General features: G+C 45.0%; 1 protein-coding gene across 1 annotated transcript in view; it reads right to left on the bottom strand.

The window, feature by feature from the left end:
- LOC134969044 (mucin-2-like) overlaps positions 1 to 17953 on the bottom strand; it is a 695488-nt gene that overhangs the window by 404480 nt on the left and 273055 nt on the right. The window contains exon 28 of the mRNA XM_063944753.1: positions 5096 to 5401. Coding sequence (XP_063800823.1) covers positions 5096 to 5401 — 306 coding nt within the window. The remainder of the gene's footprint in view (positions 1 to 5095; positions 5402 to 17953) is intronic.

The raw sequence follows: 17953 nt of genomic DNA, 5'->3' as shown, positions 1-17953 counted from the left end.
TTGGATTGCAGGAGCCACCATGTTAACGATAGGCGAACATCCGGAGTGAGAACTATGGTCTCTGACCCGATGCAAAGAGGAGACCCATTCCATTTCTGAAGAATTTCCAATTGTAGAGGATGCAAGTGGAATTGGGCGTACTCTACCATATCGAATGCTACTACCATCAAGCACAGTACTCTCATACATGTACTGAAACAGTGCGATGATGTAGTTGTGACCAAATTCTGGACTGAATGACCGTGATCTTGTCTCGTGGAGAATCACCCGCTGCACACTGGAATCTAGAAACGCGCCTATATGCAGGTTTGTTTAAGACGGTGTTAGAGATGATTTCTTCCAGTTGATTTTCCAGCCATGAGACTGTAAAAAGTCCACCATCAACCGAAGGTGACTTGTGAGCTCCTCTTGTGAATGACCCAGAAGCAGGAGGTCATCCAGATAAGGCAGAATTCGAACGCCTTTGCGTTTGAGATAAGCCGCCATCACTGCCATCACTTTGGTGAAGACTCTTGGAGCCTTGGAAAGGCCAAAAGGCAGGGCGCGGAATTGAAAATGGTTGGTTTTGACTGCAAAACGAAGAAACTGTTGATGACTTGGACAGATTGGGATATGCAAATATGCATCCTGGGTGTCCGGTGAGACAGAAAGTCCCCCGGTTGCAGTGTGAGAAGTATTGTCCTGAGGGATTCCATTCTAAACTTGGGAACCCTGAGAAAGAGGTTCAACCATTTGAGGTTGAGTATTGGCCGATAGGAACTAGAAAAAGTGACGTGTAGATACCGTGTCCTTCCTGTGCTGCTGGTACCGGAACGATCATGTTGGAGGCAAGAAGGGAGCCAACTGACTCCTGTAGAGCCGTTGCCTCTCCAGGATCCCTCGAAAGCCCCGTGGTGAAAAACCGTCTTAGAGGACAACGCTAGGATGTCAAGGCGTATCCGTGAATGACTACGTCTCTGACCCAAGCGTCCATTGTAATGTTCCAGAGGGGGGCCCACCCCGTCACGCTGCAGATTTGTTGGCCAGTTTGGTAGCCGAGCGTCTGGTAGCTCAAGGTTGCTTGCGAGGCTTAGTATTCTTGGCTTGGGATTGGTATCAAGAAGAGGTTTGGCCCTTCGCTCTTCCTTGCCCCCGAAAGGGACAAAAGGAAGCTTTAGGTTTAGCCGCTGTTGCTGACTGCAGAAAAGCCATTTTAGCAGTATCCAGTGATGTAACAATGTTGTAGAGCTCTTGTCCAAAAAGGGTATCCGCTGCATAAGGTAAAGCTTCTAGAGCTTTCTTGAAAGAGGCATCTGCCCTCCAAGAATGCAGCCATAATGATCGTCTGGCAGCCACAGTGGAAGCCAAAACCTTAGACGTAAGGGTGGCCGTATCAAAAGCCGCTTCCGCCAGGTAAATATTTGCCTTCTGGATATTCCCAATGAGCCCCAACAATTGCTTGCTACTAACATTAGAGGAGAGGCCTTGTTGAAGCTGGTCAGTCCAGCACGAGATTGTTTTAGTAACCCATGCCGAAGCAAAAGCAGGTCTGGTTATCGCTCCTGCGTGAGTATAGGCCATCTTTACACAAGTATCTAATTTGCAATCGATGGAGTTGTTAAGGAAGGAGGTGTCCGGAATCGGCAGAGCCGAGGATCTCACGAGACATGCCACATGTGCGTCCACAAGGGGTGGGGTTTCCCACTTGGACCTCTCTTTAGATGGGAAAAGATAAAAAGACTGCAACCTCTTTGAGAGCTGAAACTGTTTATCAGGTTTAGCCCAAGCTGCCTCTAGCAAGTCCTCTAGCTGCACTGAGGAGGGAAACTATGAGGAATCCTTTTTAGGTTTCTTGAAAATAGGCGTCGTGGCAGTTGGAGCCGTATCTCCGTGGTCAATATCAAGTATCAGTCTGACTTGTTTGACAAGTGCCTCTACTTCCACTATGGAGAGAGAGTCTTCCAGACTAGAAGCTGCATCCAGATCAGAGTCTGCAAACCCGCTTTCGTAGTCTAAATCGTCTGACTCTGAGTCTGAACCCCCCTCTGAAAGAGGGGTAGCAGTTCCACTAAAAGTATGCGCCCTCCTGGGACGTTTCTCCCTGCCTAGAAGTTGCTGCATGGAGGACGAAACCTGTGACAGGCCTTGGACCGACTGAGTCAGCGCATTAACCCATGGTGGTTCCACCTGTGAGGGAGGAAAAGGATAAGACTGACCTGGGACTAGGTACCGGAAGGTGCTGAAACTGGTGGACCCAATTGTGGCGTAGCCATAAAACAGTTTCATCTTGCAAGGATTTCAGTCTCCGTTTTTTTATTTGCAATGTCTTGAACTGATCAGTGTAATTTTTCAGCGTATGCCATTGCCCTTGAAATTCCTTAAATTCAGTGTTATCGGGATTCATTGATTCTCCAAAGACAGACTTCCATACGGCGCATTCGAGTAGTTCGAAAACGTGGTGACGGAATGCTAGGAAAAATACTTTCTTATTTAGTAGCCTTTCTAATCGTACATATGCCCCATCCATCCAGCCACTGTTCGGACCATCAAGGAAGGTGGAAATTGTAATTTTTACTTTTAGGGTACTGTTACCAATGAATAATAACAGTTTAAAATTATTATGAGTCTGGCCAAAGTTCCCCCCAAAAAATTCAAAATAGGGAGGAAATACTGGAAAGTAGCCGAATTTTCGAAACTTTTGGTCCCTAAGGGCAAACATTTCCTTGCACCTACGAAGCTCAAATTTCGTATACTTACTTTTGGGAACAAAAGGAATGGAAAAACTCAGGGGAGCAGGAGATTTCTGGAAAAAAAATTTTTTGGAGACACCCTAGGGGAGGCATGGCCTGCTGGGTAGTTAACAGTAACCCTTTTGGTCCCTGCCTCCTCCAAGCCAGCCTATACCCAGCGTCAGCATTCCTGTGCCCCCTACTGGACGATGAAAGAAAATTTAATATAGACAAACTGGTAATTTTTAATCTAAATAGCGTTACCTGATGATCTCCTTTTGTGATATGTATCAACTGTTTTCAGGTGCATTTAATTATGTGGATTAATGTAATCAAGCTGCTATTCGCTGACTGATGATTAATTATGATGTCAGACAGGGAAGGTTACCTACATCCCAGAAACTGCCACCAATGTTGGGCAGAGAAATGCGTAAGAGTCTCATTTACAGACTCCCCAGAGGACCCCCAGAATGGTCTGTTTTTGCTACTTGCCCACTGCTTAGAAACTTTATAGAAGAGCTACACTCTCCTTCCCCATCTCCAGTCATGCCAATGAGTCAAACTGCACTATCAATGCTGTGTCTAGGCTGGAGTAAGGAGTATATCAGCTGATTTCCCTGCTATTGTTCATAACATTTGTAATTGGGGGGGAGGTTGAGCATAACACAAACTGGTCACCTTGACTGTGCTCTCCCTCTCTCCTGACAGTTGGAAGCTCTGCAGACAACCGACAGTGTTGGTCCCCAATAGGGGTAAGGACTTGGTTTTCGGGTATCTTCATCATTTTTGCTGCTTCTTCACAAGACCTTAAAGGGGTATGTTGATCATAGTGTAGCCTAGGTACTGATATTATCCACATCATTACCTTTAGCCATACAAGTTTGGCTATATTCTACTACATTTACTGTGAATGTCATTCAATCCATAAGTGACTATGGATTGCCAGTTGCTCTGGATTCAACTGTTCAGCACTTTCATTTTTAACTGTGAAGTCACCTGGACTTTTTTAGGTTCTATTACTGGCATTAGCAGTCACCTGGATTATTATTATTATTATTATTATTTTTTTTTTATTTTTTTTTAATAAGGGAATGTCTTTTTTAGATTTGTGGTTTATATTTTATATTTATAAGTGAAGCTGTTATTAATATCATTAAACATACATTTATATTGCTTTCTATATTTGAATGTGCTCTCTTAAAGTGATATACGGTTTACATAATTATAACTTTTTATACAAACTGTCTATTAATCCAGGAAATTACCAAAGCTTGTCTACATGACAGTAAGTTCCTCTTGCCAGTGTAAAAACACCGTAGCTCATCCATTGTGTGTGACCTAGCATGGTCAAGGAATATGTTACATCCCATCTAAATTAGGCAACATAAGCAATATTGGGGGTCATTCCGAGCTGATCGAAGCTGTGCTAAATTTAGCACAGCTACGATCAGGTACTTAGACATGCGCGGGGACGCCCAGCACAGGGCTATTCCGCCCCACGTCAGTGACCCCCCCCGCTCCCCCCCGCAGAAATGGCATCGCACAGTTCCTGCAGCTGGCCAGGAGAACCTCTTCGCTGCCCGGGTCGCAGTGGCTGCGTGTGATGTCACGCAGCCACTGCAGCTCACCCCCCCAACGGTCTGGCCACTACTGTGTTGGCTGGAATGTGTCCCCTCCCGCCCAGCGACCGCCTCTGTTTGTCAATCAGGCAGAGGTGATTGCTAGGCAACGACGGCCTTCGGACATCTGGCATGCACCGGCGCATGCGCAGTACTGACCCGATCGCACTGCTGCAATAAACTGCAACGTGCGATCGGGTCAGAATGACCCCCATTGTTGGAATTCACTTGCTCTAATCATTGACAGGTCAGCAGGTGGGTCTCAGATTTTGTGCGTGGAGATCTTAACTGTGAACAAGGGGATATATTACTGATTACATTATAACCTTGTGATAACCATGATTACTAATATATAGACGTTCATACTGTACAATGGCTGAATTGGACTTTTCCCATACATCCCTACACACAGTGCACCTTGCTTTGCAAATTGTATTTATGCCCAAGGGCAATATGGACAGATATAGCAGGTAAGTAAATGGTCTACAACAGTTTTGACAGTCAAGAGAAGATTATATTTTAAGGTAGTGGAAAGGACATTATCAAACAAGAAAAGCAGTATAAACATTATAGACATTTGTTAATAAAAGGGCTTTAATGGTGTACAATATCTCTATTCAAAACCAAGTATATGGGAGGTGTACCCGTTTTCTCTATATATAAGTTCTCTGTGTTGTCAATAATAAATTCAGCCCTATAAACAACCAAAAAATGAATATAAAATACTGTATTTTACAGATATTTTCTAATTTACACAATGTCACATACCTGGTTTGTATTGGTGTCCTCTAAAGTAGCATACACACATAGTAGTAGTAGCAGCAGTAGTAGTAGTAGTAGTAGTAGTAGTAGTAGTAGTAGGTTCAGTAGAGGTAATTGTGCTGGTTGTAGAAGTTAATTTTGTTGTTATACTTTCAGTTGTAGTGGTTGTCTCAGATTGACAAGTGTAATACGTTATGATAACTGTACCATTGCGGCCACATACTGCACGTAAGCACTGTCCATAGCCAGCATATCTTGTGTAGACTGTTTCATTGTATCCATATATTCTGCCATTGTATTCGCAGTAACATTCTGAAAAGGGGGATGGTGTTAAGGTGAGAATATATAACCAAATATGCAAAAAAAAACCACAGCACTTGGGGCCTAATTCAGCATGGATCACCAATTAGAGAATTTGCAAATGAAGCGATTATAAAACGACTGCGCATATGCGTGGGGTAATAGCAACAGATCGTAAATGCAATGCATTCGCTGTTTGACTGACAGGAAGCCGGCGTTTCTGGGCGGAAACATGCTGTTTTCTGGGTGTGTCAGAAAAACGCAGACGTGCCCAGGTGTTTTTGGGGAGGGTCTCTGACATCAGCGTAGACCACTTCCAGCCTGTCTCAGTCGCAGATTAGTGGCAGCCTCAGACCTACTCACATTTGATCAGACAGCAAAGGTTCTTTGATGCTCCGAGATTTGCATATGCATTTGCGAGTGTATAGTGATCTTCAATGCATTCGCAAATTTGCACGGGGCATTTTTTCTTCCTGTCAGGGCGGCGCCTTTCTACTCACAGACAACGGCAATTTCTCAGATTAACGATCCATGCTGAATTAGGCTCCTCAGTATAATAAAATGTGTTATTCACATAGATTTCAATAACAATTGGAAAGTTGAACCATTATTGGTATTTGTGGTAACAAAATGAAAAATATGCCTAAGAATGAATCACTAAAATCAACACTATCAATATTGAGCATTATCTAAATTTGGTAGCCTGCTGCTGACCAGTATCATTCTCTGATTACACTAACAGCAGTGGTGCAAGTATGCAGGTACGCTCAGGTATGGAGTACCCTTAAGAATCTGGCAGCAGGTACGCAGTACCAGCCACTGCACACTTTACACCCGTGTCTGCCATTACCACAATTATAACGCGCTGCCGAGCAACAAGACCTTGGTAGTCGGTAGCATGATGGCGTATCCAACTTTGTCAGGGCTACTGGGAGTGTGACGGTGATGTCATGAAATCACATCACGCTTTCTCTCTTGATGGTTGCGGCTGGTGCAAAGAGAGGAGCCTGGAGACTGGGCTGGTTGCCTTTTCCTGCAGTGTTCACCTGTTTCCCTTCACTCGGCTCGAGTGACGCATTGGCACTTAGTGGCTTTTGTTCTTCACAGGCTGGGCTGCTGGGCAAGTCTCTGGCTTCACTGTGTGGGGTAATTAATTTCTAATATAATATGGACATTACTATATATTTCTATTATTATGGGGCCATTACTACAGTATATATTTCTATTGTAATGTGGGACACTACTATATATGTCTATTATTATGGGGCATTACTATATATTTCTATTGTAATGTAGACTACTATATATTTCTATTATACCAAGGGTATTACTACAGTATATATTCTTGTTATAATGGGGGCATTACGATATATTGTTATTAAATTGGGAGCATTACTATATATTTCTATTATACTGGAGAAATCACTATTTATTTCTATTGTAATGTGGACACTACTATATATTTTTTATTATTATGGGGCATTATTATATATTTCTAATGTAATGTGGGACACTACTATATATTTATATTATTATGGGGGCATTATTATATATTTCTAATGTAATGTGGGACACTACTATATATTTATATTATTATGGGGGCATTATTATATATTTCTATAGTAATGTGGACACTACTATATATTTTTATTAATATGGGGCATTACTATATATTTATATTGTAATGTGGACACTACATATATATGTCTGTTATTATGGGGGCATTGCTATATATTTATATTGTAATGTGTGACACTACTATATATTTCTATTATACCGGTGGCACTATTACAGTATATATTCCTGTTATAATGGGGGCATTACTATGTACATTTTATTAAATTAGGGGCATTACAATATATTTCTATTATACAGAAGGCAGTACTATATATTTCTAGCCTTGCCTCCAGAGTGCAAAGAAAAGGGACTATGCTATTTGGCCACACCCCTAGTGTGATGTAGCCACTCCCCCTGGTGTCATGTGGTCATGCCCCTCATAACACGTGACCACACCCATTTTTCGGCATACTCAGTACCACTAAGAAAATATTTCTACTTGCACCACTGATAACAGATACACACATATTCCAGCCACCAACACTAAAAAGTCAAATCTGTTTAATGTCACAACTCCAGTGAGAAACTATGGTGGATATAAATTCACTGCGAGAGTCAAACAACAGGTCCATACCACTCGTGCAGCAGCAAATGCCGCTGACCTGATAGATACAGCTCTTATACTAATAACTGGATGCCAATGAACTGAATCCAGTTACATTATTTCCTGTGAGCAAAGCTACTGTATTCGCATATATATGTACCATGGATGACATATCTGTTGCGGGTTTGGTATAATTTACCAGCGGCCAGGATGCCAGCAGTCAGTATACCGACAACGGAATCCCAGCCGCCAGTATGCTGGCAGCGGGGCGAGCGGAAAGAGCCCTGCTGCGCTTGGTGGCTTGTTGCACGTGCCACAGATTCTATTCCCACTCTATGAGTGTCATGGACACCCACGAGTGGGAATAGTCCTGTTTGGCCGGTATTCTAGCTGCCGGCATTGCCAGCTGTTGGGATTCCGCCGTCAGTACCCTGATCTCTGGGATCCTGACAGTCAGCAACTTGAAAGTATACATCTGCTTCGTATCATGTGGAAATACATATAAAGTCAATGAAATCGGAAACCCTTGTCAAAATTCACAGATGGGGAAGTTGCAAAGTAGAGTGGCTTGTGGTGTCAGTTATATTCTGACTTCTCTTTAAAAGTGCCTGCAGAGCTGTAAGCCCACTCATTGTACACAGGGGAAGCGGTCAAGATCCCGCCAGATGGAAACCCGGCGGTCGGAATACCATCACCGGAATCCCGACCGGCACAATCCCGACATATTCTCCCTCCGTAGGTGTCCACGACACCCATAGAGGGAGAATAAATGAATTAGTGTGCCAAGCGTACTGTGCCGATTGTGCTGGTCGGGATTCCGGTGTCGGTATTCCAACCGCCAGGATCCCGTCCAGTGGGATTTCGTACTGATCCCGTACACAGCCTGCATGAAGAGGAAATTTTTACTCCAGGCATGGGTATAAGATGCACCATTCATGTGCTGCAATGGTCTTGTGACGGCGGGCACAGTGAGGTTTTATTCACAAAATGAGTGACAGGCAGGTAGCATTTGTAGGAGGTAATGGGGGGGGGGGTTGTGTCACTTAAACGCAGGTGTGTCACAACCATTTCCGGGGCATGTCAGTTAAAATGACGCTGGCGTCTTACTATCAACTGCCATGCTGCGTGAACATAGGGTTCCTTGGAAGGTTGAAGTCTGATGGTTGCTTCTTCATACACATGTGATGAATATCAGATGTCTCCAGTGGCCATCTTAATATAAATCACGGCATTTGCGTCCATCTCTGGCTCAGGCTGCAACCAAGGTGAATGCCGGACCAGGTGAGAGATTGCCAGTAGTTCTGACAACCATGACTAAGAATACACATTATAAAAAGGAAATAAAGCATTAAATAAACAATAATTTAAAGTAAAGTTATCTAAAAGGTAGACTGACCATATTATCCCTTTAACCTGGGACACTCATGAATTACACATGTTATGTGGCTGGCTGACTTCAAGCCTGCATTTCACCTGGTTTTGAGCAGCCACAGAACCTGTGTAATTCATGAGTGTCCCAGTTTAAAGGGATAATATGGTCAGCCCATAAAAGGGGTCCAAGCACTAGGCCTCATAGGGCCTAGTTCAGATCTGATCGCAGAAGCAAATTTGTTAGCAAATGGGCAAAACCATGGGGGTCATTCCGAGTTGTTCGCTAGTTGCCAATTTTCACAACGGAGCGATTAAGGCATAAATGCGCATGCGCATGGTACGCAGCGTGCATGCACTAAGTATTTCAGCACAAAACTTAGTAGATTTACTCACGTCCGAACAAAGAATTTTCATCGTTGAAGTGATCGGAGTGTGATTGACAGGAAGTGGGTGTTTCTGGGCGGAAACTGACCGTTTTCTGGGAGTGTGCGAAAAAACGCAGGCGTGTCAGGATAAAATGCGGGAGTATCTGGAGAAACGGGGGAGTGGCTGGCCGAACGCAGGGCGTGTTTGTGACGTCAAACCAGCAATGAAACGGGCTGAGCTAAACGCAGTGTAGGAGTAAGTCATTCATTAAGTATACTATCCATCTACATTCTATACCTGTGGTGCATTTTGGTTTTGCAGTTTGCTGACACAGTGACTACCAGTATACTATATATAATAGCAGTACGGTACGGAAGGCCACTGCTGTACCTACCTCTGTGTCGTCATTAAGTATACTATCCATCTACATTCTATACCTGTGGTGCATTTTAGTTTTGCAGTTTGCTGACACAGTGACCACCAGTATACTATATATAATAGCAGTACGGTACGGAAGGCCACTGCTGTACCTACCTCTGTGTCGTCATTAAGTATACTATCCATCTACATTCTATACCTGTGGTGCATTTTAGTTTTGCAGTTTGCTGACACAGTGACCACCAGTATACTATATATAGCAGTACGGAAGGCCACTGCTGTACCTACCTCTGTGTCGTCATTCATTAAGTATACTATCCATCTACAATCTATACCTGTGGTGCATTTTAGTTTTGCAGTTTGCTGACACAGTGACCACCAGTATACTATATATAGCAGTACGGAAGGCCACTGCTGTACCTACCTCTGTGTCGTCATTCATTAAGTATACTATCCATCTACATTCTATACCTGTGGTGCATTTTAGTTTTGCAGTTTGCTGACACAGTGACCACCAGTATACTATATATAGCAGTACGGAAGGCCACTGCTGTACCTACCTCTGTGTCGTCATTCATTAAGTATACTATCCATCTACATTCTATACCTGTGGTGCATTTTAGTTTTGCAGTTTGCTGACACAGTGACCACCAGTATACTATATATAGCAGTACGGAAGGCCACTGCTGTACCTACCTCTGTGTCGTCATTCATTAAGTATACTATCCATCTACATTCTATACCTGTGGTGCATTTTAGTTTTGCAGTTTGCTGACACAGTGACCACCAGTATACTATATAATAGCAGTACGGTACGGAAGGCCACTGCTGTACCTACCTCTGTGTCGTCATTAAGTATACTATCCATCTACATTCTATACCTGTGGTGCATTTTAGTTTTGCAGTTTGCTGACACAGTGACCACCAGTATACTATATATAGCAGTACGGTACGGAAGGCCACTGCTGTGCCTACCTCTGTGTCGTCATTAAGTATACTATCCATCTACATTCTATACCTGTGGTGCGCCTCTTTTTTTCTTTGCATCATGTGCTGTTTGGGGACAATTTTTTTGAAGTGCCATCCTGTCTGACACTGCAGTGCCACTCCTAGATGGGCCAGGTGTTTGTGTCGGCCACTTGTGTCGCTTAGCTTAGTCACACAGCGACCTTGGTGCGCCTCTTTTTTTCTTTGCATCATGTGCTGTTTGGGGACAATTTTTTTGAAGTGCCATCCTGTCTGACACTGCAGTGCCACTCCTAGATGGGCCAGGTGTTTGTGTCGGCCACTTGTGTCGCTTAGCTTAGTCACACAGCGACCTTGGTGCACCTCTTTTTTTCTTTGCATCATGTGCTGTTTGTGGACAATTTTTTTGAAGTGCCATCTTGTCTGACACTGCAGTGCCACTCCTAGATCGGCCAGGTGTTTGTGCGGGCCACTTGTGTCGCTTAGCTTAGTCACACAGCGACCTTGGTGCGCCTCTTTTTTTCTTTGCATCATGTGCTGTTTGGGGACAATTTTTTTGAAGTGCCATCCTGCCTGACACTGCAGTGCCACTCCTAGATGGGCCAGGTGTTTGTGTCGGCCACTTGTGTCGCTTAGCTTAGCCATCCAGCGACCTCGGTGCAAATTTTAGGACTAAAAATAATATTGTGAGGTGTTCAGAATAGACTGGAAATGAGTGGAAATTATGGTTATTGAGGTTAATAAAACTATGGGATCAAAATGACCCCCAAATTCTATGATTTAAGCTGTTTTTTAGGGTTTTTTGTAAAAAACACCCGAATCCAAAACACACCCGAATCCGACAAAAAATTTTCGGTGAGGTTTTGCCAAAACACGTCCGAATCCAAAACACGGCTGCGGAACCGAATCCAAAACCAAAACACAAAACCCGAAAAATGTCCGGTGCACATCACTAGTTTTAATAGACCCCGAAATACTATATTAAAATAAACACTCCTTAAAACCCTCTTTAACCAATTTATTTTTCACCCAATCAATGAAGGGGATCCTCTTTTTTTTTCCAGTTTATTATTCCCTAAGGAAGAAACAAAAAAAACAAAAAAAACGCCTTGGGCCAGTGGTTCTCAACTTCAAGTCTCAAGATTCCCCAACAGGTCATGGTTTGAGGATTTTTTTTCTGTGAAAGCACGTGGGATCATTACTAGCGAAAATGGTGTTGATTCTCACGAAACCACAAAAGGTTTTTTTTTCACGGGTGACCTATTTAAATAATTGGTGAAACATTGGGAAAAACTGGGAAAAACTAATGTTTTTCGCACCTGATGTTTTACCACGGCTAATAGCATAACGCCCAAAGATTCATTTTTTATTTTGCATTGGATGTTGCTGGCTGCTTATTTCCATCTGAAATCAATATTGCATGAGCCTAGCACTGTGTTCATTGGAAAATTGTGTGCGTCTTGCCTCGTGCTGAAAATATATATATAAGATTTCTCCTTCCTCCTCTGGTCCCATGTCCCTTCCTCCTGTGCAGGATGAAGTTGGGATTGGCCTTCACGGTTATTCAGAGGGTATTTGGCAGCAGTACTGGATCCTTAGTGCCATGCTTGGTGGTGCAGAGGCTGCTCAGAGGCAATATCTCCTGGCAGTGGGCTCATTTCCAGTACTAAATACAGCAGCAGGGAGGTTTACTGTCAGCAGATCAAGGGACTACTGGCAGGGGCGTAACTTGAACATTGTGGCCCCCCTGCCATTGTCACTACAATGCCCCTTAGGCGGATAGGAAAGAGAGGTGAGTGAGATACAAAGATGATGTCAAGGGGAGAGAGAGAGAAAGAGAGGGTTTAATTAAAAATGAGGGAATGAGGGAAGGAAAGAGAGGAGCTAGAGAGAGATAGGGTGTCAGGTAGAAAGAGAGAAAGGGATGAGAGAGTGGAGAGAGAGCGGCATCAGGAAGACAGAGAGAGGGTGTCAGAGAGAAAGGGGGATGAGCAAGAGAGAATGTGTCAGTGAGGGAGAGAGAAAGAGGGGAGAAAGAGAGTGAGTGATTTTTAGGAAGAGAAAGAGGGACAGAAAGGGTGCCAGGGAGAGAGAGAGCGAGAGAGAGAGAGAGAGAGAGAGAGAGAGAGAGAGAGAGAGAGAGGGGGGGAGAGAAAGAGACATGTCAGAGAGAGAGACAGAGAGAGTGTAATGGAGAGAAGAAGACAATGTCAGGGAGAAGGAGATAGAGACAGTGTCAGAGAGAGAGAGAGAGAGAGAGAGAGAAAGAAAGAAAGAAAGAAAGAAAGAAAGAAAGAAAGAAAGAAAGAAAGAAAGAAAGAAAGAAAGAGAGAGGAGCAAGAGAGAGAGAGAGAGAGAGGGAAAGTGTTAGGGAAAGGAGGGGAGAGGTAGAGGACAAGCAAGAAGAAGAGACACTACTGACTGCACCACAGGATGAAGGGGGCAGGGGGGGTTACATGGACAGACAGATTGGGGGCATGCACAGACAAAGCACCATATGAGGGTATAGACTGACAGACGGAAGCAGGGCTTTGATGGACAGACAGAGAACCATATGGGGGTATAGATGGATAGATTGAGAAGGGGCAGGCATAGATGGATAGACAGGGGCATGGATAGACAAAGCACCATATGGTGCATAGATGGACAGGCGGATAGACATGGGGGGCATAGATGGACACACAGAGCACCACATGGGGGCATAGATGAATAGATGGAAAGGGGGAGGGCATAGATGGATAGAGCACCATATGGGTCATATAAGGACAGAAGGTGGTTTTGTCGTGTAAATAATTGTCGCTTTAAAAAAATGGGAGTATTCTCACAAAGTCTCACACTTCCAGCTTATCGCATGCTATTACATTCCCCCTTTTCTATTTCCTGAATGAGGGCTAAAAGATCCTCACCAAGAAACTAGCCAGCTGGCTAAAGGCTGCCATTGGACAGATTGTTCATCTGAACTAGACTGGTGGCATTCCTGGCCAGAGGATTTCAGATAGCCTTGCTCTACATAAGGACAACATCCATTTTATCCATGGACATTACAGATGTGTCTTCATACATATTTGTGACAGTCACACAAAACATACACTCTTGGCACCAGGGGCGCCAACAGCTGTACTGGGCCCAGGAAATGTAAGGGGGTGTGTCCAACACAGGGAGGTGTGACCAGCCTCTCTACATAGTAAATGTAAAAAATATAAGACTTATTGCGGCTGCGAAGCAGGCGTGCACTGTACAAGAGGGAGGGGGATGCCAGTGGATGAACTCATGGGCGCTGAAGGGTAGCGATTGCTCACCCCACACACATTACGTAAGTGACTGCTTCTGCAGCTGCCTCTCTCCGCAGCGCAGCACACAGCAGCATGCGTGCTGGGCTGGGATAGAGTCTGCTGCAGCAGCAGTCACTGCTTTCTCTCCCCGCCCCAAGTGCCAGCGGTGTCTACAAAGTGGGAGGGGGCAGCCGGACCGTCCAACAGGCCCGGGTCACTCTCGGGGCCACTCCTTGGCATGCCAGGTCATGTGAGACTCTTCTAGTGTCAGGCATCTTTTTTCCTATGCTTTGCCAAAAATGAGTCTTCTTCGAAACACAATGTGACTAGGACACAAAGGGAGACTGTTCTGATTAATTTGATATTTAACACTTGTATATCTGTACGCGACTGAATTTATACACAAACCAAAAGCCACATTAAGGGGGGGTGCAGGGGATGCTGTACCCAGGGCATCCTCAGTCAGGACCCCCTGGCCGATGCACAGTGACATCACTAGCTCTCCCTCGTATGCAGCAGTAGAAACAGGCAGCCAGAATGTGAGCAAAGACACAGGAGTATCAGGTTCATGAGCTAACAATGGAGCTTCCCGAACAGAGGAGACATAGGAGAGGGAAGCGAGTTGTAAGTGATCCAGGGATCCCAGCTTCTCTTCCACTCCACCTGGGTGTCTAGGTCCTGTGTAATCTAATGAGAGCATTTGGGTCTTGTGAGAGAGACACATATAGAGTCTTGTCCCAGTGTGTAAGTAGTACAGAGGCTGCTGCTACAGTATTCTATGTGTATTTTAAGGTTGTTTAAGTTACCTTTCTTCCACGACAAGTAAACTTTAGAAAATAGTTGTGTCTCAATTAGGTGGAGCTACATTATAAACATTACCTAGGCACTATTAAACTATTAGTTGAAATCTAATATACAGTACACCATTGGTTTAAATTGAATATACACAATCCATACCTCCCAACATGACCCATTTCAAGAGGGACAAAATGCTCTTTACCTGGACTTTCCTATTAATTTATGATTGCAATAACCTGTGTTGAAATACCTTTCATATCAATTAAATATTTCAATGTAGGTGACACCAATCATATAGTAAGGGGGATATCCAATTAGCCCCGGTAATTTACCAAAGCTAATTGTCCCATCGGGGGCTGTCCTATTACTCCCGATAAGCCAGCATGAGCGGTGGCTTATTGGGGGTAACCTGAAGCTGCACCGGGTGCCAGCTGCTGACAGTGCCCGGTGAAGCGCTGCTCCTCTAGACCCCCCAGACACATGGACGCTCACCCGTCATGTGACCACTGCTGGGGTTGGAGGAGAAGGAGGATGCGGTCATGGATCTGCCCCGGCTTCTCCGCTGGGGGTCACCGCACCGAGGGCAGCTTCCGGATTCCTGCACTCCCAGCCTGCTGCTGTAGCGAGCATGGGACGCTGCAGGTTGTCCCGCTCATCAGGGATTTTCTGCCAAATTCCCAGAAACAGACCCGTTTCCGTGCGAAACAGGGCTGTTTCTACCAAAAACACACAGGTTTCACTGGCATTTTTTTTTTTACATAAGATCAATCTGGGTAGGCTGTAGAAAAAAAAATTGGTGAAACATTGGGAAAAATCACGAAAAACATACGTTTTTCGCAGCCGATGTTTTACAGGGCCTAATCGGATATCCCCCCAAGAGGGAAGTCCAGACAGAGAGTGTTTAGTCACTCATGGAATGCGTAAAGTTGGTAGGTGCACAATCTAATATACACCCCCCTTACAACGAGATCCCTGTCTAATTGCCCCCCCCCATCCCCCCCGGGCTTAATCTGTCCCTGACACAAAGTGCTACAATGTAGCAGTCACAGCTTTTCTACAAAACAAGTTCTGTTCTGCTCCGTATACAGATTCAGTCAAACACAATGTCACTTTATACAAGTGTAGTATATCAAATTAATCAGCACAGTCTCCTGGCTGCATTGAATTGTGAATAAGATGCATTTTCAGCAAAAGAAGATGCCTGATGTTAGCAGAATTGCAAACGACCAGGCGGCTCACTCACCACAGGCATCTCGTGTTGCATGGCGTATTGAGGCTGTTTGTATGAGGACACATCTGTATGTGTATGTGGTCCTGGTTAGCCTTCATCAGGAGATCTTTTATGACATCTACATTCAGTTTATTAGCAGGGCACTGAAGAGATTTGCTTCACATGTTAAACTGATGAACCTTGACTTTTATAGCTTATACTGACCCCTTTACAGTTCTGACTGAGGTCAGATAATCCTGCTCTAGCTTTATGTTTTGTTAAGCTCTTTATTGTATGCGTTTGACAGAACTCATAGATCAGAACTCAGAGATCAGAAGGATCCTTCAGACCATGAAGAGGTCTATTGTTTGCTATATAAGGACAACATCTCTATCATCTGTGCACACCACAAATCAGTCACAGTAATTAAGCTAGACATGCAAGAACTTTTGCCAAGCTGTAGGGCACAGGTTATGTGAGGTAAATAACTACAATTGATCTCCTACAGTATATGAAACTTGTCATCATCTATCCCTTTCTCTCTACTTTCAAGCCTGACTTCACAAATACCCTTTCAGATCAGAACCCTAGATCCAGCCCGGGTCACAGAACACAGGTTTCAAGTCATGTCACATTGGCTTATACCTATTCCCACCGCTAGCTGGACCCAGTATATTGCCAGGGCTTACCTCTGCCAGCGATTGAAAATGACATCATCTCCAAGGACCTGGACTGCGGCTCTCCCACTGTAGTGAAAAGGACCTAGTTCGTGTTACGTTCTTTGTGCTCCGAACGAAAAGGTGTAGAGTGGTAAGTCTCGAGCACAAGAACGTGACGCTGAAATAATGACAAGGTGTAATAACAACCCCTAGCAACCTAACTCCGTTGTTTCACCTGCATGGTCCGTCTACGCCTGCTAGACTATGTGTTCTTGGGCCCACGGCAGCCGTGTTTGAAGGGCGGATTAGGTCTGCCCAACTCCGATGCCCCCCGGTGTTAGTATGAGACAAGGCGTAAACGGAGACGGGATGATAACAAGGGGACAACTAACTAAGCACAAAACTGAGCTGGGGGCTACTACTGAACTACAAAGAAATCGTATGTGCGGCACGGCCGCCAAAGGAAAAGGAAATCAAGGAACACTATCCAAACCCTACACCGCACCGCCGTATACCAGGTAGGACAGCTGTAGCGGAACACCTCCGCAAAAACACCAAGAAACTCGGATAACTGGAATTCCACGGCCAAGGCCGCAAGGTGCGGCTGAAGGTCGCTACTCACAGCACCGGGAACAAACGTAAGCGAACCGGAATCTTCGGATCTCTAACGCAGGTGACAACCGACAGGAAGCCAGGGAGAAGTTCAAGGATTGACTTCCAACACCAGGAGGCAGGACCACCAGAACAAGATGAGTGGACTATAAAATACCGGACAGGGAATATTCTCCAGAGCAGGAACAGCTCACAGGAAGCTATCACCGGCAGAATATAACAGGGAGCCCTCCAATGGCTATAGAGAACCTAATTAGTGATGATGTGCAGCTGCCTTGCTGCACGACTCAGAGTTAAACAGGTGTATTTAAAATTAACATGGCCACGGGGTACGTGGTCCGCCTGTGGCGTCCCTGTTGCCATGGACCCGGCGGCTCCAAGCGCACGGCGTCCTGACGTTGCCAGGGACCCGGCGGCTCAGCGCGCACAGCGTCCCGCCATTGCCAGGTGCCGTGCGGGGCAACAGGGAGGCACGGCGGCCGTGACCATTGCTCGGCAACGGTCGGGGCGCCGGCGAGAGCCAACGCGCCTAACAGTTCGTATGACCCAGATTACCTGCTCACACTGCCTTGTAACCCGGGTCCTTCCTGGACCAACCCAGGCAGCTACCGGGGGTGGATTTCCAGGGTCACTGGACTCAGGTTAACTCTTTCACAATGAGCTGAGACCCGGGTTAAACCGGCAATAACCCGGGATTTTGTGTCGATGTGAACGGGGTAACAGATTCAGTGGCACTGAAAGTTTGGGACAAGAGACTGGCGACAGAGACAG

Source organism: Pseudophryne corroboree, chromosome 11 (genome assembly GCF_028390025.1).
Source record: "Pseudophryne corroboree isolate aPseCor3 chromosome 11, aPseCor3.hap2, whole genome shotgun sequence".
In the NCBI taxonomy this organism is placed as follows: Eukaryota; Metazoa; Chordata; class Amphibia; order Anura; family Myobatrachidae; genus Pseudophryne; species Pseudophryne corroboree.
Note: the sequence above shows the minus strand (reverse complement) of the source record. Positions and strands in the feature narration are given on the sequence as shown.